A 22,115-nucleotide genomic window follows, 5' to 3' on the forward strand; every position below is an offset into this window, starting at 1 on the left:
TATTTGATGATAAATGAATTGTGGATATTTAGGTTTTATTATTTCTCTTTTGTTGACATGAACATTTTTATTATTGTACCACAATGGTCATAACCCCTGTTGTTTAGTTAAATGTATCTTCTCAGGGTTCTACTGAAAAGTGACATTTTTCAGCTCTATCAAATTTTAATCTGTGGTTTTTATTTTTGATTTTTGCGAATTTTAAAATCTGTTGTCTTCATATTTCCTAAACTGGGTTGATATTTAATTCAAAATCTCATAAATTTACTGAAACCAATTTCGTCATATATTGGAAATGTTATTAACTTGAATAAAATTACTTTTTATAAAGGATACAGGTATTGGCAGAAACGAAAAGAAAATCAATACCGCACAATCTATATATGTCACTCCTTTAATCCAACCCTATACCTCTTTTTATTTATGTCACTCCTTTAATCCAATCATATCATTATGCCTGTTTCATGTGTAACTTTTTTTTGGAACATCCTCTTAAGTTTTAAATACTCTAATTATCATTGTGCCTGTTTAATATGTAAGTTATTTTTTGGCTGTAATTTTACTTTCGATGAGGTTAAGGTGGGTAGGACGTCATCCTTGTGCTGTGATGGGTTTTTGCAGATTGTTTATATTATTGGTTCGGGTGTAGTCTGTGTAGATGAAGGCACATCTTGTGCTTTTATCTGGATTATTTGGGTTTAATGAAGTTTTAGTTTTTCCTTCCAAAGAAAAATATATCTGTAAGTTATCTTTTGGAATATAGACTGAAGCAAAATTTTCAAAGTTCATTCCAAAAGCATGTATCTTTAGGCTCCAACAACTATTGAAGTTCCTTTAAGAAAAAAAACAACTATGAAGTTACCATGAGTGCAAACCCAATGCCAATATACCAACTAGCGAGAATTGATACATCATCAAAGACGGAACTCGAATGAAATGTTGACCAAGGAAAAATTATGTAATCAAAATAAATGGTAACTTCTAAAAAATATTTATAAGCCTAAACTCAGTTTGGAAAAACAAAAGATAAAACTAAAACCCAAATTTTAGAATAATAATTAAATCCAACAATTAATATATTGATATGGATTAAAATATATTTTTCACCACAAAAAATGGATTAAAATATATTTAAGCCTTTGGAAAGAAAAAAAAAAAGCATGCCACATGTTAATAAGTAATAGTGTTTTCTCCATTACAAGTTTTAAGAAGCAAAATTTAACTAGTAAATAAAATAGTACAAGCATGAGTTCGCGGCATCATGATCTACAAATTATGAGCGAGTTTGAACATTTCAGCAAACTACTATATTTTTATTGAATCTTAGTCAATTAACAAGCAAACAGAAATCCTTTTTATTTTTTAGATCCATAAGAGAAAAAATATATACACAACCCAAGGACAGAATGCAACTTGAGAAGCAGCAAATGGCTCGTATGACTTGACATTCAAGGCTCAAAGACCAAGCTCTCTGCTTCTCGCTTCACGGATTCAAAGAGCACAGACGATAGATAACGCTCTCCAAAACTTGGGAAGACCGCCTACTCAGGTTTTCAGTGGGCTAATTAGTGATGGAATATATATAGTAAATATAATAAGAACAAGTGCATCTATAACAACCAAATAATATCCTCATAGCTAATGCTAGAAGTTTCTGCCAATGATCAGCAATTAAAATGCAACTATTCTGAAAATCTTTGAGCACATTTATATTGATATCAAATCTAAAGCAGAACTAGCAATGACATTCACAGAAGAAAATTTGATGCCAGATGACAGCAGACAAACTTACAACAATGAGTTTTCCAGCATTTTCTGGCCTCTTCGCTATCTTAACTGCAGCAGCTGCAGCAGCACCAGATGATATTCCCACCTGTGATATTTATAATACAAACAGAATAGCATTAAAAATACTGCCTCCTCCTGACGCCATCCATGGTATCACCAAAGTACAGTTCAAATCATGCAACTAAAAAAAGATGATGCAAGCCAAGTCATGAGAAGAGGTAAGCCCATTGACAAACCGATAATATCTTTTCAGGTGAACTTACCAGTAAACCTTCTTTCAATGCAAGAAGCTTAGCAGTTTCAATAGCTTCTTCACTTGAAATCTAAAATCACAAACAAACATAAGATAACTTTTAGAATGCATGGATAAATTATCATGATTCTTGGTTAGTGATGTATCCTCCCATAAAAGTATTTAATAACACTTCTAGCCTTCAAGTTCCACTACACCAAGTAGTGAGGGGAAACTGATAATAGAACAGATTGCATACTCTGATACTCATACTAATAAAAATTAATTTCTCCTTAAATAATTCAAAATTTATTCACAACAGTTTAGATGACACTTAATAGTAGCACTAGAATTGAAATTTTGATTTGTTTATACAGTCTAGACAACATGTTTTGCATGCATGCAAAGTACAAAATTGGATTTGGCAAACAATAAATACATTAGGTGCAAGAATGGAGGCACACCATATTATCATACAATTCAAAAAATAATCTCTTTAATTAAGCACAAATAAACTTATCGAAAAGTTTTGTGGCTTACTTGAACAACTTCATCAAGTAAATCAACATCCAGAACACCAGGGATGAAGCCAGCACCAATTCCTTGGATCTTATGAGGGCCTTATATCCATTCAACAACCATGCATTTGTCAGGGGAAAGGTACACAACAGGAGGCAGGCATTTGATAAATGTACACAAAAGCACACATAAATGTTCATTAAGAACGTGCAGGAATAATATCACCAGTTCAATAATAGTAAATGACAAAGCACACATTCCTTTAAATATAGGAAACTAAGTTCAACAACAGTTTCCGTAAGAATGAGAAACCCAACGATCTTGTAAGAAGAATTTTATATACCCTTGAATATACCAACTTTGTTTTATATTATTGGATTCTCCAAGCAAATTTCAAAGCATGTAGACAGAACCAAACCAACTCTAGATAATAAAATATAATATCGGTATATGGTGAGTAATAATGTGTTACAAAATACAAAGAACTATCCCTTATTTGTACTAGTATTAGACTCTTAATCCTAATTAAACAAGCAAACAAATCATGAAATATGGAAATTGGAAACCACTCATAAGATATCATCTAATATACTTTAAAATATTCTAGGATACAACAATAAGATTAGGAGATATTTTCTAGATATTCTAACAGGTGTGATAATCAGAGAAAGTTGCCCTGAAAACACATAAAAAATCAATACTCACCGGGTTTTCCTCCAGACAGTATTGGACTTTCTACTGGTTCAATGCCATATAGCTAAGTTAAAAGAAAAAAAGAAAAAATCATAAAGAATACAGCGGGAACATTAGAAAGATTAACACACCATGAGAAAATTAAATGCCTAACCTTTATATCAGGATTCTGCTCTTTCAGATATTTTCCAGCACCTGTTACTGTACCTCCAGTCCCAATCCCAGAGACAAGAGCATCAACCTTCCCACTAGAGCCCTTCCAGATCTCTGGTCCAGTGGTTTCATAATGGACCTAAGAATAGGAGGAAGGAGAAAATGTCTGAATACTCTTCAACAGTTCAACCAACTGATTTTCCAAACAAAGCACTTTGACACAATACCTTTGGGTTGGCAGGATTTTCAAATTGCTGAAGCATATAAGAATTGGGAGTCTTATCCCTTATCTCTTCTGCCTTCTGAACAGCTCCTTTCATACCCTTGGCGGGATCAGTGAGAACTAACTCAGCTCCAAAAGCACGAAGAATGGTTCTTCTTTCAAGACTCATCGAAGAAGGCATGGTTATAATAAGTTTATAACCCTTAGCAGCTGCCATGAATGCCAAACCTATGCCAGTGTTTCCACTGGTAGGTTCAATGAGGACACTCTAATAACATGAACAACAGTAAACCATATTAATACCCTAGTACAGAGTAATAATTAAGCTTGCTTGAAGATAACTATGCAATGATAATGAATTGGTTAAGTGTCTTATAGAACCACTCCCATGTTCACATTTTAAAATCAAAAGCATGATGATGTCAATATCAATAAGCATTAAACAATTACTCATACAATACAGCCACAAAGAATAAATAGAATGAAATTTTGATGCAATATGAAAGGCAGGTGCATTCAAGATGAATTCAAATATGCAAGGAAAGGACAATCTAAAGCAAGAACTAACTTCACCCGGTGTGATGAGTCCTTTCTCCTCAGCGTCTACAATCATGCTATATCCTATCCTGTAGGAAAATAAACAATTATATTTATTACATAAGCTTTTTGCATGGCATAAGAGACTCGGGCATCAATCATACAATGTCTATGCCAAAAATGTTATCAATCTAAGCAATTTAAAAAGGGTGTTGTGAGCATAAACAGGCAAGCATCAAACCAAAAGTAAATGGTTAGATGGAGTTTCACCCGCTCACATTCCAATACAAGAATGAAGAAATTTATATACGGATATACCTGTCTTTGACACTGGAGCAAGGTTCCATCATTTCAAGCTTGGCAGCAACTTTGGCAACACAACCATCCACGATGTGGTTGAGATATACCAATGGAGTTTTGCCAATTAACTGCACATTTTAAAAATGAATTCAAAACGTACAGCGAGTTAAATTGCTTCATCATGGAGACAAAAAGGACAGCGTTGAACATGACTTACTTCAGTCACATCTTTTGCAATGTTTGACTTCTCAGCCGCCATATTAAGCAAAGTACTGCAAAATCATAAAAAGGGTTCAAAGATTCTGGTAATTACAAACAGAAAGACATAAAATCATCATAAATCAATTTATCCTGACTTGTATTGATTGAGTTGACTTATCCTGTGACGAAAAACAGATCATCAAGAATATGCAATTTTCCATTTAGAATTCCATTTGCATTGGTATTTTCTTTCTTCCCGTAAATACAAATACCAAAGACATCAAAACTGGCCAATTAAGAAACAGAACATGACCTCTATAGTAAAGGGTGGGGATCAGATAGAAAATAAAACAAAATAGTTCACGCCTCAGATTGACCTGGGAAACTTATTGTACTCATGTTTCAAAATTATTACTAGTTGAAAAACTAGAATTCTTGTTCGTGTGTCATGAGTCGATCCACTAGGGGAAAGAAAAAACAAATATGTAGCAAGAATAAGATAAATAGATGAACCCCTGAAGCGAAGTTCAAGCTTCAAAATCAGAGGTCAACAGAGTTAAAAACACTTGATCATCAATAAACTAATCCAGGAGAAAGGTACATAAAATTCGGGTATCTATCTGACAATGTAAGCGCTAAAGATTTTGAGGCAGAGGATATGAAAAAACGGATAAAAAGCATACAGAAAAAGGAGTTAACTGTTACAGAGATACAAAGCAGAAGCAGAAGCAAAAGCGGAAGAGAGAAAGTGAGAAAGATAAAAAAAAATAAAAATGGTTACTACAATGCAATTGGAAAATTGAGTGTAGCGAGTAAGAAAATGGAATGGGAAGGCTCACCCAGTGAGTCGGCGCAGCACAACCTTATCCGAGCAACGCGCGTTTCTGATAAGAGAAGAAGATTCAAGATAGAGAGAAGAGGACGAGAACTTCTATGAGCTCTTTCTGCTTCGTTTGGATGGTCTGATTCTGATATTTCCGAATAGCAAATGGAGCAATGGGATTTTAATCTGTCACGTCTTTTTTGTTTTTTTTTTTTGTTTTGTCTTGTTCTTTTGGTCTTTGGTCTGCTTTGCGTATTTTGTTTCTTGTTTCGAATTTCCAACGTTAATTTGGAAAATAGAAGTACAAGACAAAAATCAAACTCCACTGCGTTAAATGCCAACCTAAAGAATAAAGATTTTTTCATTTTTTTCCAATTATTGAAATAATAATTTGTAAAATCAATATTATGCAAAAACAAAAAGGACTGGCACGTGCAACTCCCTATAAAAAACTATGACGTGAATTCGTATCTTTGATGTAATTACACCATTTTTTTGTTTTATAATTATAATAAACAGCTCAAGTTCACCGTATTTCTGCAATGACGTGGTATATCATATAGCGTGTTTGGATTTGAGTCTATCATCACATCCACGTTTTCTAATAAATCCACGTCCAAAAGCCTCAAATGACGCAAAAGCAAGTATATTTTGCTTCAAGTTTATTCTCGTCCAGAACAGGAAACCCCCATTCAAACATGCTAATAAACTAATAAACTAATGCCTTGAGACAACGCGGGAAAAAAATTGAAGTCTTGTATCCATTCAATTGAGAAATAGTTTCAAAACTATTCGTTATGGTAATTGAGAAATAGTTTTAAAATTAGCACCAAATTAACGAACTACTCGAGGCTAAGCTTTCCCTGCACCAAATTAATGATTTTGTTTACATGCAATTTGATATTGATGAATGTTGAAACTTTTTATCTGTGGGCAATGGGGCATGGTTTGCTGGTCGATAAGATTCAATCGAGCGTGACAGATGCCAAAGACAAACAAAATCCATAGTAAAATTATTTTGACTTTCTAATTAGTGATGGAATGGACAAAAACTCGTGATTAGTGTGGAGGGGAAGTCTCCATATTATATATTTTTATATAAGTGTAAAGTGAAGTCTCACACATCTGGAAGTAGAAAAGTTAAATATCATATAAGTATAAAAAAAATTCATAAATTTTGACAAAATTTTAAGTTAAAATGTGTTATCAAATTTTCTTATGTAATTGTTGTTCATTGGTGTAAACACTTAATTGGAAAGCAATAACCATGTTTCTAATCCTCCGATTTACCAACAAAAGTTGACAAAAAAGAATTATAATAAAAAAATACAGAAGAATAGTTTTTTTTATTCACCTATATACATGCCGATAGAAAACTAAACATATACTTTGGAACAAAGAATGATCGAGGGTTCGAATTCCTCTCTCTCCTCTTTCTCGGCGAATAAATTTGTAATTAGATAGAAACTAAGAAAAAAAGAAAAGAAATTCTTAGTTAAATACAATCCGCTTAATTTGTTGTCAAGTTGCTTCGTGTGATTGTTATTTAGTGGGGGTAAATCTACTCCTTATTTACTCCCCAACAAATATCTGTTATTTTTTCCCTTAAACTTAATAATGTATATACACGTTATGCTCATATAATAACTACTAGCTATGATAATGTTTATTCAGTAAGTCCCTTAACAGCTAATAATAAGTATTTAAAAATAACAAACGTGTAGCAGGCGCTCCGGTTGATTATTTTTATTCTCCACTTCGTCGCTGTTCATTGTCTAACAAGTCGCTCCAAACATAACTTGTAATAATTATTGGAAGAAAAAAACGCAGAATTCCATATTCTATGAGTAGAACAAAAGAAAGAAAAAGAGACAGCAGATTGCGACATTGGTGAGGAACCCATGCTTAGCACGTTATTAGATGAGAAGCAAGACAATTAAAATTAATAAATTTTAGTTAGAGGGTGCTGGAAAGAGAATATATTTAACATTCTTGTACATATTGTGTATAGGCAACTTTTAGGCCTATTGTTAGTAAACTTGTGCAAGGGCTACTTTTTAAATAAAAAAAAAAAAAGACCAATTACTACATTTGTATAGGGATTTCTTTTTTTCTTTTTCTTTTTTTGAATAAGCCAATAATTTGTACAGAATGTACAGGAGTTGTTTCTTTTGGATATACACGCGATGTTGGGCACAATATGTTGGTATCTTCATGAAAAGAGCTATATTTTATATGCAATTTGTGGGTGTCGTTGTTTGATAATTGTTTTGCATAATTTCATAGTAAAATCACCATTCAATGTGCCAAGCCAAATTTTAATACATCATCTTTTTAAAAAATGAAAATTAATGAATTTGATTTTCAAACTTTCAGTCGAACTTAATTTGTGAAAGGTACATAAAAAATAAAGGAAAAAGGTATATTTGGTCTTCAAACTTTTAGTAAAAGTTAATTTATCTTTGTATTTTTTAAATTAATGAATTTAATCCTTCTAATTTTAAAAAATATGTGAATTTAATCTCTCTTTACATTTAAATTTAACATTCAATGATGAATTTTTACCATTACAAAGTTTAAATTTTTTTTACTAAATTCATATATTTTTAAAAGTTAGTGGACTAAATTCACAAATATAAATATACATGGATTAAAACTAAATCTGACGAAAAGTTTGAGGACTCAAAATACATTTTTGAAGGGCTAAATGATTTTTTTTGGTTATTTTGTTTTTTTACTGATCTTTTATTTTAAAAAGTTTATTTTGATCATCGTTAACGCTATTCAGATTCTGACAGCTTTCAACTATTAAAAAAATTATTTTTCTCATATCTCCTTCTTCTTTCCACGGTTTTGGGCCACCATAGTGGCAGACTCTTTTCATTCTACACATGATAATGACTTTGACAACAAAATGAATACGTGTCGCGATGACATGTGACCATGTGTCGCAATGGACACAACTTGGATTGGGTAAAACACGAACATGGGAGAGCCACAATTAACTGTTTATTCAAAGTTGGGTTTTGTAGACCTGAGTCTTGGAGCGGATCCAATATAATCATTTTGCGTTTTGTAGAGATGAGTTTTGTAGATATGATACCAATTTCAAAATCTGGGTTCTGCTTTTGTAGATCTGGATTATCAAGATCTGACATCTCTCTTTTCTCAGCTTCTTCAACAACAGTGTACGACAGTGCGTGAAAGAGGATGTATGATGACAGATGTGTATCGATCGACGATGGTGCTAAAAGAACATGGGGAGAAGGGAAAGAAAATAAAAAGAAAGAGATATAAGTCTACAACTATGGTGGCCAAAATCGCCCAAGGGAGAAGAAAAGAAAAGAAGGAGAAAGATAAAAGTTTAAATACTAATTAACGATATTAACAAAGGTTGGAGAAAAATATATTTTATGACGATTAAAAAGGATCAATATTTAAATATAAATATTAATTAATGGTGTTAATTTTAAATTGATGAAAATATTGTTTTTAATCATTTAAAAAAAGATAAAGATACAAATAAATTTTTTAAAAGATAAAAAATTAAAATAAACCAAAAAGATTCTTTAGTCTTTTTTAAAAAAAATACAAATAAGAGGTGTTTAGGATTTTATTTTGGATGGATTTACTGTAAAAGCCGAAGCAGAGAAATAACCACCGGTTCGGTGAGGGCTCACTTAAACGGGGGCATTTTGGTCTATGAAATAAGGCGGCAAACGCAGCCGCCCGTACATTAAACGGCAACACAGATCTCCATCTCTTTTTTTATTTTTTCCTTCTCCATCTGTGTCTCTCCTCGTTTCCGAACCGGACTGAACCGAGCCGGAAATATGGGAGTGCCAGCGTTTTACCGGTGGCTCGCGGATCGGTACCCGCTCTCGATCACCGACGTCGTGGAGGAGGATCCCTCTGCCGGCGCCGTTGATGTGTCTAAACCTAATCCCAGTGGCATGGAGTTCGACAACTTGTACTTGGACATGAACGGCATCATTCACCCCTGTTTTCACCCTGATGGCAAGGTACCTATATGCTTCGCTTCACCTCACTTTCATTCTATTCACTTTTTTCTCGTGACTCAGAATATTGCAACCGATTAACCTATTATTCTGTTTATAGTATTAATATCTTCTTCATTGGCTGAAAAAAAGTCATTATGTACAATCTAATAGAAATAAGTAAAGAGCGCGGAAAATAATGACAGTGGACTTCTGAGATTTCTGTTTCAACTTCTCATTTCAAGTATTTGTATGGATTTCTTTATTGGATTTAGAGATATTGAGGCCGTATGTTCCTGAATTGGTTGTTGAAAACTTGTTTTAAAATTTGTTGCATTTGTAAATTGAGTTCCTGGTGCTTTTTGAAGAAATGGCATCATACATGATTATGTGAGTAGGGTCTAGGGTGAAACCTTATACAAAGCTGAATAGACTGTGGCAATTGGGATCTGTAATTTCTTTATTTTGTGTCTAAAAGGAAGTGATTTTTTTGTAAATTTGCATTTCTATTCTGTAAAGTGCCTGTTGTTGATTAATCTTTAAAATGCAGCCAGCACCCGCTACCTACGAAGATGTATTCAAATCAATCTTTGACTACATTGACCATATATTTTCATTGGTTCGCCCAAGGAAGCTTCTTTATCTTGCAATCGGTATGTTGCTTCTTCTTGTTATTGTATCTCTTGTCTATGGAGCACCAAGCATTTCCCAATACTTCATCGTACTTGCAGATGACACTCACGGAGGAAATAAGATTGACACTATTCCTCTTTGTAAACAATAAGCAACAATTATGATGGCAATGATTTATAATTTCTATTTTGTTTTTAGCAATGTCCCAAAAGCATGCTCGTTGTTTGGATTTGTGGAATGCATTTATCATATCCTATATATTTGTGCCATAACTCCATATCATATTTGTGTGTCATAGTCTCTCATTGTGGACAATCTGCCAGACAGCTCCTTTAAGTTATAAATCCATTTGATTCCTAACTTCTCATTATGCCTTCTATTTCTTTTCGATGATTAGTAACTTTTGGCACACTCCTGTATGGTTGTACATTCAAAATTTAGTGCAAGTATTTTCAAGTAAAAGACTCAGATAAGTGTTTGTAAAACAGAATAGCCAATATGGAAAGATAGAACTTTTAAAAATCCAAATTTTGGAAGGTTGTAATTTTTTTTGTTTGAATTGTTATGTTATTGTATGTTTGGTTTAACTTTGAATCACTTCCTCATTCCTACCATTTCTTTCCATATGTTTCTTGCCCCTTAAGATGGTGTTGCACCAAGAGCCAAAATGAATCAACAACGTTCACGGCGTTTCCGAGCCGCAAAAGATGCAGCTGAGAAAGACGCAGCTGAGGCTGTAAGAATATGAACATGCTCCTGTTTACAATGATCTCCTGATATTTCTGTTACGAAGTTTGAATACAATGTGATGTTGTAGGAAGCTGAAATTGAAAGACTTAGGGAAGAATTTGAGGGTGAGATGAAACTCTTGTCTTCTAAAGACAAGCCAGAGACTTATGATTCAAATGTCATTACCCCTGGCACTCCATTTATGGGAGTGCTGTCAGTGGCTCTTCAGTATTATATACAGACTAGATTGAACTACAACCCTGGCTGGTGGAATACAAAGGTTGACCTTATCCTATTTATTCTTTGCCCCCTTGATCCATTCAATATTGGATATTCCTTCCTTGTGGAGTAATCCTGTTTATGTTCTTTTCCCATATTGTAAATGTATCTGGTTTTCAGAATATTTTGTCTCTGTATATTTATTTATGGAGCTGCATTCGGTATTTTTTGAAGGTTATACTTTCTGATTCAAATGTTCCTGGTGAGGGAGAACATAAAATAATGGATTACATACGATTACAGCGTAACCTTCCTGGGTTTAATCCAAATACTCGTCACTGTTTGTATGGATTGGTCAGTTTTTGTCTGATTTTGAAATTTTCAATTTATCTGAGGTTGGTGTATTTATCCTTTCCTTGATTTTTATATGGTGTGATGACATTGATCTTTAATTCAGGATGCTGATTTAATTATGTTGTCCTTAGCCACACATGAGGTTCATTTCTCAATATTGAGGGAGGTTAGTTTCCAGTTTACAAATTGTCATGGTGATTTTAGTTCATTGATTCCAATAGATTACCCTGATGATTAATTACATGTTTGAACAGGTAATCACTTTCCCTGGACAACAGGAGAAGTGTTTTCAGTGTGGCCAACTTGGCCATTTTGCAGCTGAATGTCGTGGTAAGCCAGGTGAGAAAGCTGAGGACTGGAATCCAGTTGATGATACCCCAATTCACAAGAAGAAATATCAGGTTGGATATTGGAATCCAGCATGTTAGGCTGAATATTCATTTTTCGTCTGTTAATTTTTTATATTTCAAACTAAAACCTTGCATGTACAGTTTCTTAACATCTGGGTGCTGCGTGAATATTTGCAATATGAAATGGAGATTCCCAACCCTCCTTTTGAGATTGACTTTGAACGCATAGTGGATGATTTTGTATTTCTATGCTTCTTTGTTGGCAATGACTTTCTTCCACATATGCCAACATTAGAGATCCGTGAGGTAAGCATCTGGAAGGCACCATGTTATATTGAGATGTAGCTTGAAACAGGAAGTATGCCAGTGCTATCAGCTTCTCGTTTTTTCTGAATGATTTTTTTTTAAGAAAAGCATGCTCATTCTATCCCCTTTTACCTGCATATCATCCTGTCTACCTAAATGTCAATGTTGTTCTCTTTGATAAACTTTTTACTGTTTCAGGGGGCTTTAAATTTATTGATGCATATTTACAGAAAAGAATTCACCGCCATGGGTGGTTATCTTACTGAAGCGGGTGAGGTAAATTTCTTTTTTTTCTTAAATTCAATTAATTCGTGTGTGTCTTTTTGTATGTTTTTGTAAAGCTGTGATGTGTTCTGGTATGTGACTGAATCTTTTTTAGCAATCATCTTCCTTCAATTTGCTTGTCTTATCTCTTAAGTCATCCATCTGGAATTTTGTTTCTTCAATGACTGTTGTAATATGGTGAACACTCTAGGTTTTCTTAGAGAGAGTAGAACATTTTATTCAGTCTGTTGCTGTTCATGAAGATCAAATATTTCAGAAACGAGTTCGGATTCAACAGGTATTGTGATTTTTGTGTTTTGACTATCCCTCTTTGGAACGAATAATTATCATTAATTCTTAAACTTCTGAACCCTCTGGAGTTTTGGACCAATCATATTCAATAATTGTCAGAGTTCTACTTATTTTCATGGTTCTGTATTTAGAGATGGGATAGCTTGCTTAATGCATTGTAAGAAAGCTTTTCTATCAATATTGATGGGGAAAAATCTTTCATTCCATTCCGTTTTACATTCTGTATATTTTGGTCCATTGTTTCTGTTGAAAATTTCTAACTGAAGCATCACAATTTTATTCCCTCATCCGTGATTTGTGCTTCCTATTTGAACTTTGGAATTAAGTTATTTGGTAAGAAGACTTGAAACAACACTGCTTCATGTCATTTAAAGTCATATTGAGCATATATGGGGGAACTAAATTGGCTTTGGGTACTCCACAGATTAAATAATTATAAAAGGGGTATAAACTGTAGCTGAAGCATGAATTTGATATGGCTGTATCATACTTAATTTGGGAGTGGAGTTCTCCTCTAATTTCTGGTGAATAAAGGAAATGACTTGTAAGTAAAATTCAGTGGTTAGGCAAATTTTGGTCAGGATGTACAGAATTATTGGGGACCTTATCCAATGAGAAGTTCTAGGGGACAATTCCTTAATCCTTGTTCCACTATACTAGGGTCTAGGTATAGTGTCTCCCTCTAATTCGTAACTCTCAACTTTGGTGGTTACTTGTTACTGACATGCAAGTTCCCAAGTCAACACCAGCATGGATACTATTGTATTTGGTACCCTTTGTTTCTTCTTCTCTCATATGTACTGTTCTGAAAGGAATTCTGATGTGGATGTATTGTGACATTAGACTTTACATCCTGGAGATGTCATTCACAAGTCTGTCTAATTAATTTCATGAACTGATATGATTGAGCTATATATTTCTTCCTGATATGCATTATTTGTGATTTGATTGTTTTTCAGGCTACAGAAATTAATGAAGAGATGAAAGCTAGGGCAAGAGGAGACATGCCTGGAGAACCACGTGCTTCAGTTTTGGACAAGGTTCAGTAATAAGATTTTTTGCCCAAATGTTTTTAATCATTTCGCTTGAATTTAGTATTTTTTGCTGACTTTTTTGGACCCCAAACCATAGTAATTCTAGTGGCTTCCCAAACATACATCTAGGGTAGCATGTCTGTGGGTTATGATGGGTAATTAAATTTGTTTTCTCATAGAATTATGATAATAAAAATTGTATTCTGACCTACAGAGTTGTATGTTTCTGTCTTTGCGGGAAGCTCGTCTCAATCCCAGCTCAGAACACAATATGGCGAGTTTGCTGTAAAATCACATGTTTTGACTGTACACACGCTGAGTTTGTGTGTTCAGAAGTGTGTTCTCACTTCTCAGAGAAGCTTGCCGTGTGTGTGGTTGGGACTTGGAAAAAATTCAGTCCAGCTCAATTTCTGAATCCTTGCTGAGTGGGGTGGTGTGGGTTCTTCAAACCCTTGCTGCCATTGTGTTGCTCAAAGCTTTGCTGCAACCTTGTGTGATTGGCCATGTGCTGGGATGTGCGACATTGTGTGATTGAATTTTGGGTTCCTTTGTTTCTCTATGGATGAGATCTGAGTGAGTTGCTTCTGAAGTTGCTTGCTGTTTTGACTGTGAACACGCTGAGTTTGTGCGTGTTAAGCAGTTTTTTTCTCATAAAGCTTGCTGTGTTTGTGTGGTTGGGACTATGAGAGAAAACCAAGTCAAGCTGAAAATATTTGAATCCTTGCTGAGTTGGTGGCGTGGGTTCCTCAAACCCTTGCTGCCATTGTATTGTTCAATACTTCCCCAGAACTCTTAGAATTCAGGCTTAGGGCATAACTTTACCCTACAAAACCACTTTGTAAGGCGAGGATTGCCCAAGCTTGATAAGCTCTATTTAAGTCATATCTCTAGTCGATGTGGGACTAAACACCAATTAAGGCAGCTTTCCAACTTCCACCTCACACACAGGGCTATGGGCATGGAGCATGGCAATACGGGTGGCCCAACAATGGATCAAGGATAAACTCTAATATTATCTTAGAATTTGGATTTAGGGCCTAACTCAATCCCACAAAACTGGCTTGTATGGTGAGGATTAGCCAAGCTTTATAAACTCTGTTTAAGCCATATCTCTAGGGTGATGTGACTCATGTAAGACTAAACACACCCCCTTGAGACTGCAATTAAGACAGCCCCCAGGAGGGGTGACCAAAACTAAGATGGCTTCCTAATAGCAACCTTGTGTGATTGAATGTGTGCTAGGATGTGTGTCATTTTGTGATTGAATTTTGGGTTCATCTGGGTGGGTTGCTTCTGTAATTACTATCTTCCTCTGTTTCCATTGTTGTATGATGGTTTGTGGTTGTGCTCAGTTTTTGTGCTCTGCTGGTCTGTGGGTGATCAATGATGCGGTTCCAACTTCCTGCCATTTAATTTCAGTTTTTATCATATTAAAATTGTTGTCAGGAAGCCTTGTAAAGCTTGTAGTAACTTTAAAAACTTACGTCTGTTATGTATTTTGAGAAAATACTTAAATAGTAGTTGCGAGTTTTATTTTTTTGTTCCTATTCTTTGTTTTATTTTTGTATCTATACATATATTATATTATTCTATATAATTTTATATATAACAGGTAAGTTCTACCTCCCTTGTCTGATCCTTGGTGGGATCTATTGTTTTGGTAACCTTTGGAAGTAAGGCTGCAGAGCTCTTGATATTACTTATAGTTTGCCTTGTTGCATTTATGACTAACCAATCATGGGGGAATCTGATAAATTTTAGTAGCCATGTTGAAGGGTTTATACTTGTACTTCTGTTTTATCCCCCATTGTTATATAAAACAAGAACTGCATGGGCAGTGCTGGAAACAACTTCAACATCTGCCTACATAAAAAGAGTTTGTGTCAGTGTGTGTCTGTGACTGTTGATATCAATTTGAAGTTAACTGTTCCCTAATTTAACTGTTTGGATGCATGAAGAAAATGTTTTCTTTGTCTCTCTTCTAAAACAACTTGGTTACTCTTTTACTTTTCTCATGTGTTTTCTTTTAGTGGGTACAACTGATGATAACTTTTACTTTCGCAACTAGAATTTGTCTTTTTAAAATTAAATGTTCCTTTTGTTAGTTGAAAGTAGCTAAAAGGTCCTGGGTTAGAAGGATTCATGATTTTTATGGTTAGATACAATACATGTAAAGTGATCCCTGAATAGGGACACTTTGCCAATGTCAGACTACATGAAATCCAATAGTGAGAAAATTTATAAACAACATAGTGTTTGCTATTTTTTCAGGTTAAGTTAGGAGAGCCTGGATACAAGGAAAGGTATTATGCTGAAAAATTTGGTGCATTGGATCCGGAGAAGATTGACAAAATCAAGAAAGATACAGTATGTCCTGTCAGTATTCTTGGAATTGTTTGCTGTCACCTTCCTTTCTATACACATTCATGGCTTAAAATGGAAACAATTTCAAATGTACAAATCCATTGTTTAAGTTTTTCAATACTAAAAGTCAAGTGTCGTATTATCAGTGATAACATATTCAACTTTTGGAAAAGCACCTTAAATGAGTGTATAAGGGCCTGTTTACTTTGTGAAAATGTTTTCTATTTTCACTTTTAATTAAAAGAATGTTGCCTTATTATCACATGGTTTCCTGTTTTCAAAACTTTGTTTTCACTATTTCTTATATAAACTTTTTAAAACAGAAAACATCATGGGAAAAAAAAGGTGACAATTTTGTAATTAAAAGTGAAAGCAGAAAACAATTTTCTCAAACCACAGAACCGTTTTCTTTTTAAATGATATGTTAGGCACATGCTGTTAGTGTGTCTTGAACTCTTGATCTTACTATCTTCCTGTGTTTCACAAGAGGGAGTGTGCTTGTGCAGTTCCTCAATCTGTTATGCTCATGAGAGAATAAGGACCTCACACTGGTTGAAAATTTATGTTATGTTTTCCTCACGAATTGATTGGTGGTTTGCTTGATTTTATTTGTTTTTTCCTTCTTGTGGATGACTATTGTACCCAACTCCAATAATCTATGGTTTTCATATTCATACGTATTGCATAGAAGATAGCTTATGGTCTTGGTTTTCCTTGTAGGTCTTAAAATATGTAGAAGGCCTTTGTTGGGTTTGTCGGTACTACTACCAGGGTGTCTGCTCATGGCAATGGTTTGTCGTGCTTTTACTAGTTAATAGACTACATTTGAACCCATTCATGCTATTTTCTGTTACTGGATTGATAAGCTGGTACATAAGTACATTTATGTTGGAAGCTGCCTTAATTGCAGCCTCATGGTGGTGTTTAGTTCCACGTTGACTAGATATATAATTAAATATAACTTATATAAGCTTGGGTAATCCTCATCTTACAAGCCATTTTTGTGGGGGTTGAGTTAGGCCTTAAGCCCCAACTCAAATACCCTTGGGTTCTAAATGCATTTTATCATGCGATAATGAACATACAATTTCCTATGTAATTAAATAACATTATTTCCAACAATGTGATTAGTAAAGTTTTGTTGGTTAACTAAACATTCAATTGTGGTGTGCCCAAAGCAATGGGTACAAGTGACTTTTCATACGGTTTTAGTAGAATGGAGGTTTAGTGATCATTCTGTCGCTTGAGTACAACAATTATTCCTCATTTGTGAATAACACTTTCTTCTGTTCCTTCTCCACATTGTGGCAAGATGATCCGAAAATTTTATGATACTTTGCATTAAGGGTAATAAGATAAATAAAATATACAGGGTTGATTATTTTCTTTCAAGAATGTCTTGCTTCACATATGTTCTTTTAGTAAGTTTCTCCTGCACTTTCTTATTCTCTTGGAACCTTGCATTACTGCTCAAAACTATTGAGCTTTCATTAAATTCTGTTATTATTTCAAAGGTGGTTGCTAGCAGGAACTTCTAATCATGATTTTATAAGGAGTGTAACAAGATATAATATGGACTGGATGCCTTGAGGGCTGGGATACAGGCTTTGATGTTTGAGTGGCTTTAAGATGATTGACATAAAATTCTAAGACTATTCTTCATTTTGGTTGAATTTATCACTCATGACTATTCTTCAATTTTTTCACTATTGTTTGTTCGTTCAGGTACTACCCATACCATTATGCTCCTTTTGCTTCTGATCTTAAAGATCTAGCTGATCTGGAGATAACATTTTTTTTGGGAGAACCATTTAAACCATTTGATCAGCTAATGGGGACCCTACCCGCTTCAAGGTTTTTTCACCTCTCCTGTCCTCAGATCTATCATATCATGCATCCTGTGCTGATGCTTGTTAAGTTCTTGTTACAGTTCAAGTGCACTGCCTAAAAAATATAGGGATTTGATGATTGATCCTTCATCATCTATTCTTCAATTCTACCCTGCTGGTGAGATCACTTGTCTGGTATCGACATATTTTGCTATATCTTATAGAGTTTCTAGAATTACTTGTATCACTTTTTGACAGATTTTGAGATTGACATGAATGGAAAACGATTTGCATGGCAGGTAATATAATTTTGTATTATGGTCTGTGTGTTTTTAATGTTTTATTAACGTTTTATAATGAACTGGGGATTAAGGTTACTGTTGGAAAACTTTCAGGGTGTTGCCAAGTTGCCATTCATTGATGAGAAGAAATTGCTTTCTGCCACAAGCAAGCTTGAAGCCACATTAACGGTCTGGAAATGTTTCTTATTTTTACTTTTCTGGGGGAGGGGTGTTGGTTGTTATGATATTTAGTTCTGGTCTATTACATTTGTGACTAACTATATAAGATTAGTGGTCCAACATTGTTGGCCTTCAAATTGCATCAAAGAATAAATTGTCAAAGAAGTTGACTGTTATGGTTTATCGAAATAGAAATTGTTGAATAGATCTGTTAAGTCATACCCCTCTGTTAATGCTGTTCCTTTTTGCACAATTATCCCAACTCTTTGCTGTGCAATTGCTGGAATTTTTATTTTGGTTTGAGCTGGAAATTTTTTTAGTCCGCTAGACATTTACAGCTGTTAATTTGAATCATATTTTTGCATCTGGGTGCTCGATTTCATTCACATTTGTTATGTTATGTGCAGGAGGAAGAACAGCTCCGAAATAGTAAGATGCTTGATTTGCTCTATGTCAGCAGTGCGCATAATTTGGCTCCACATATCTTATCATATTATCAATATTCTTGTCAATTGCCTCTGCATGAAAGACCTGCTCAACCAATTGATCCAAGAGTTAGGTTAGTGAATATGTTTGGTAATGGTCACCAGTCGTAATCATAAATATGTTTGGTAATTGTCATCAGTCATGTGTGTCTTCTTTTATTTATTAGCAGTGATGGTATGAATGGATATCTCTGGTTGTATGAAAGGAATGTGCTCAGAACCATTGTATCCTCTCCTATCAAGGGATTGCAAGACATTGAGTTTAATCAAGTTTTGTAAGTTTTGATCTTTAGACTTGCCTAATATTTTAAAATCATTGGATGAACTAATGTTGAGTGTTTCAAATTTCAGAAACATTACTTATCTTAATCCTCGTAAACATAGACATATTCCAAAAGCTCCGGATGGTGTACTAATGCCAAAAAAGGTTGGTGATACTGACTTCTCTTAGCATTTGACATTATTAATGGATACATCCTGTAGACGGAGCTTCATGATTCATTTGTTTAGGCTTAAGGGGGGCATTTGAAAGAGTTAATGTGGAGTTGATTTGAGGCCATGAAAATAGCTTGACTCCCGTAAATTCTTTTTAGCTTATTTCAATAAGCTTTTTAGTCTAGCTTATCAAAATAAGCTCTTTTTAGCCTATTCCAATAAGTTTCGTGGGCAAATTTATGGCATAAGCCTTTATGTGATAGGAGCTTATTAAACAAACGCCAAATTAAGCTTTACCTAAACACACCCTAACATGTGTTTTAAGTCCATCCAGATGGTTTTGATCCATTAAGTGGTGATGGGACAAATGGATCATTGCCACATGGCATAACCTGATATGTCACATCATCACTTAACAGAATAAAACTACCAGCAAGGACTACAAACTTGTATTTCCATGAAATCAATGATCTAATATATTTTTTTAGGAACCAAAGTTGAAAATTGGCTAATTTTTTAGAGATGGAAAACTTACTTAACCCCATTTATATATGTTTAGAATCAGATTCTTGTGTCAATAACATAGCTCAGATAGGTGCCATGACATTATTCATTTAATCAAATATTATATATTTTTGTTTGGTTTTTCAAAGAAAAATTATACTCCTTGTTTTCTTTTTATCTATGGTATAGATCTCATTTACTTTGACATTGGTTATGTATGCAGATATTAAAAGCCATTGATATTAAACCTTTTCCTGTGTTATGGCATGAAGAGAATAGTGGTCGGCGACAAGGCAGAGAAAGGTGAGAATCTATTCCTGAGGTTGTTAGATTGGTGTAGGATAATTTTCATGTTCTTTCTGTCTGGCATACAATCCACAACTGTTTAAATTTAATGTTCGATGTGGTAGTAGTACTGTTATTACTCACCACCTTATGTGGACAATTTTTTTTTTTGAGGAAATTGTCAATATTTACTTCATGTAATTGTCCTGTGGTGAATATTTATTGAAGTATACTCCAAAAAAAAACACAGTATCGAGTAAATATACTCCAATAAATGTAGAAAATTCCATTTTGAGTGGGTTGTTAAGTTGTCAATGTCTTTCAAATTTTGCACGTGAAGTTTTTTATGCATGAAATCTGGTCTTTATGTGAGTGATAAGACAGAGACTTTGAAAGAGCTCTTACCTTTCTTGTGTGATGCATGCGACAGACAAGTACATGGAGCAATGGCTGGCCCTCAACTGGGAGAAGCAGCACATCGTCTTGTCAAGAACTCCCTTAACATTAAATCAAATAACATGCCGTATGGATCACCGGAGCAGTTTCCTGGCCATCATGCAATGAACCGGCTCAGATCAGCTGGCCCTTCTGGATATGGAAAATATTATGTCGAGGACAAAAGTGGTTATTACGGACAACAAAACAATCACCAGGGGATGATAACTAGGCCTAGATATCCGGTCTCATCTAATGGTGGAAATAATGAGAAACAGAATTTTAGGATACAGGATAGGTCACAGCATCATGAACAGTACTACAACGGGAGAACTGGGTTTCATACTATGACAATGGAGGAAGGTGCAAGACCTAGGCCATATGCAGTGCCTTCGCCAAGGACACAGGTGGTGATGTTATCGAGGTCACCCAATTCAGGGCCAACAACTAATGGACAACACCAATTTGTGCAGAACATGGGTCCTCCTATACCACCTCCAAATTGGATTACTAGAGCACCAGATACGAATGGAATATATGCTTGGCATCAAGAAACTGCATTGGGAGGAGCTTATGATAAGCAGCACATAAAGGTGTACCAAGCTAAAACTCGACAACCCCAAGACATGCCAGAGTACGGGAATCAATAGTGACTGCTGTGGATTTTATTTGCCTTGTGCCCTCTTCCATTTCTCAGACTGATTCTCAAATCGGAGCTCATCCAAGTTCAACAATGGAGTTGGAGGGGGCAATTGTTTGATACAGTAATGCAATAGGCAGACAAATGCTTATTGAAGCTATGGATGACACTAATCTGCAGTGAAGGTGCTGCTAAGAATTCTGATCTGCCTTCACTAGACACGGGCACTTCATTGATACACTTCATTGATAGTTGTCCAGGCTATACCAATTGGAAACGTGCGAGAGCTATATTCACAATATTCTTGCTTTTCAAGTTCTAAACAAATACTCGTGAAATATTGTAAAAATTTGTATTTGTTGATTTTGCTGTCCGCGGCATGAGTAGGGTATAGCATGTATTAAATCCCGCTGCGCTCAGTGGCATTTGTATTTATCATATGTACCATATTTGACTTGAATAGACAATCGTAAATTTGTAGTTAGAAAAAACGTTTTGTTTCATTTGTTTTTCATTTTGTCCAAATTTAACCCTGAATGCCAATTTCTTATTTAAATTTCATATTTCTCTTTTTTAATTTAATGTGTATAAAACTTCAATTTTTTTAAGAATGAATTTTGTCCCACCAAGCTGTGTTTTTTACTTAAATATTGTTCATTTGAAGACAAATTTCCATTATTTTTTAAGGCTGATTTCAAGTATTTAAAAGAGGTAATTTTGTATTAAGAAATAAAATCTACAAAAAAAGTATATTTTATTGTTTATAAAAGTTGTTATTTTTAAATATTTAAAATCAATTTTTAAGATTGATTTTTACAAAATTAGTTTAAATTTATCTTAGATTTCATTATTCCATTAACCTTGCTATTGTGATGTGGACTTGGAAGCATAAAAAGAATATGTTAGTCCTTTCTAGTGGCTTTATATAATGCGATAAATGTTATATAGAAGAATTATTGAAGACAAAATTGATAATTGTCTGGAATTATTAAATTAAATATGATTCACA

General features: G+C 34.4%; 2 protein-coding genes across 4 annotated transcripts; one reads left to right on the forward strand and one right to left on the reverse strand.

Moving 5' to 3' along the window:
• Positions 1–1,170: 1,170 nt before the first annotated feature.
• On the reverse strand, positions 1,171–5,637 carry LOC114400543 (cysteine synthase-like). Of its 2 annotated transcripts, none has more exons than XM_028363034.1 (11): positions 5,486–5,637; positions 4,663–4,717; positions 4,464–4,573; positions 4,177–4,234; positions 3,613–3,876; positions 3,387–3,524; positions 3,245–3,296; positions 2,561–2,640; positions 2,052–2,111; positions 1,793–1,873; positions 1,171–1,541 (listed from the first exon to the last, which is right to left on the reverse strand). In XM_028363034.1, exons 2-11 carry the CDS (start codon positions 4,702–4,704, stop codon positions 1,449–1,451), a joined length of 978 nt encoding a protein of 325 aa, XP_028218835.1. In that variant the 5' UTR covers positions 4,705–4,717; positions 5,486–5,637; the 3' UTR covers positions 1,171–1,448. The 2 variants fall into 2 exon arrangements, with proteins under 2 accessions (XP_028218835.1, XP_028218836.1); XM_028363035.1 differs by lacking the exon at positions 5,486–5,637 and adding an exon at positions 4,802–5,428.
• Positions 5,638–9,110: 3,473 nt separating this feature from the next.
• On the forward strand, positions 9,111–21,620 carry LOC114399239 (5'-3' exoribonuclease 4-like). 2 transcript variants are annotated; one of them, XM_028361380.1, is made up of 22 exons: positions 9,111–9,491; positions 10,018–10,120; positions 10,745–10,836; positions 10,918–11,109; positions 11,283–11,402; positions 11,506–11,568; positions 11,657–11,803; positions 11,894–12,058; positions 12,257–12,334; positions 12,534–12,620; positions 13,594–13,674; positions 15,940–16,035; positions 16,753–16,823; positions 17,758–17,886; positions 17,963–18,039; positions 18,120–18,160; positions 18,257–18,331; positions 18,730–18,881; positions 18,975–19,082; positions 19,159–19,234; positions 19,970–20,049; positions 20,462–21,620. In XM_028361380.1, the coding sequence occupies exons 1-22, from the start codon at positions 9,303–9,305 to the stop codon at positions 21,114–21,116; spliced, it is 2,877 nt and encodes a 958-aa protein (XP_028217181.1). In that variant the 5' UTR covers positions 9,111–9,302; the 3' UTR covers positions 21,117–21,620. The 2 variants fall into 2 exon arrangements, with proteins under 2 accessions (XP_028217181.1, XP_028217182.1); XM_028361381.1 differs by having other exon boundaries at positions 9,112–9,491; positions 18,978–19,082.
• Positions 21,621–22,115: the final 495 nt, after the last annotated feature.

This window comes from Glycine soja, chromosome 19 (genome assembly GCF_004193775.1).
Source record: "Glycine soja cultivar W05 chromosome 19, ASM419377v2, whole genome shotgun sequence".
NCBI lineage: Eukaryota > Viridiplantae > Streptophyta > Magnoliopsida > Fabales > Fabaceae > Glycine > Glycine soja.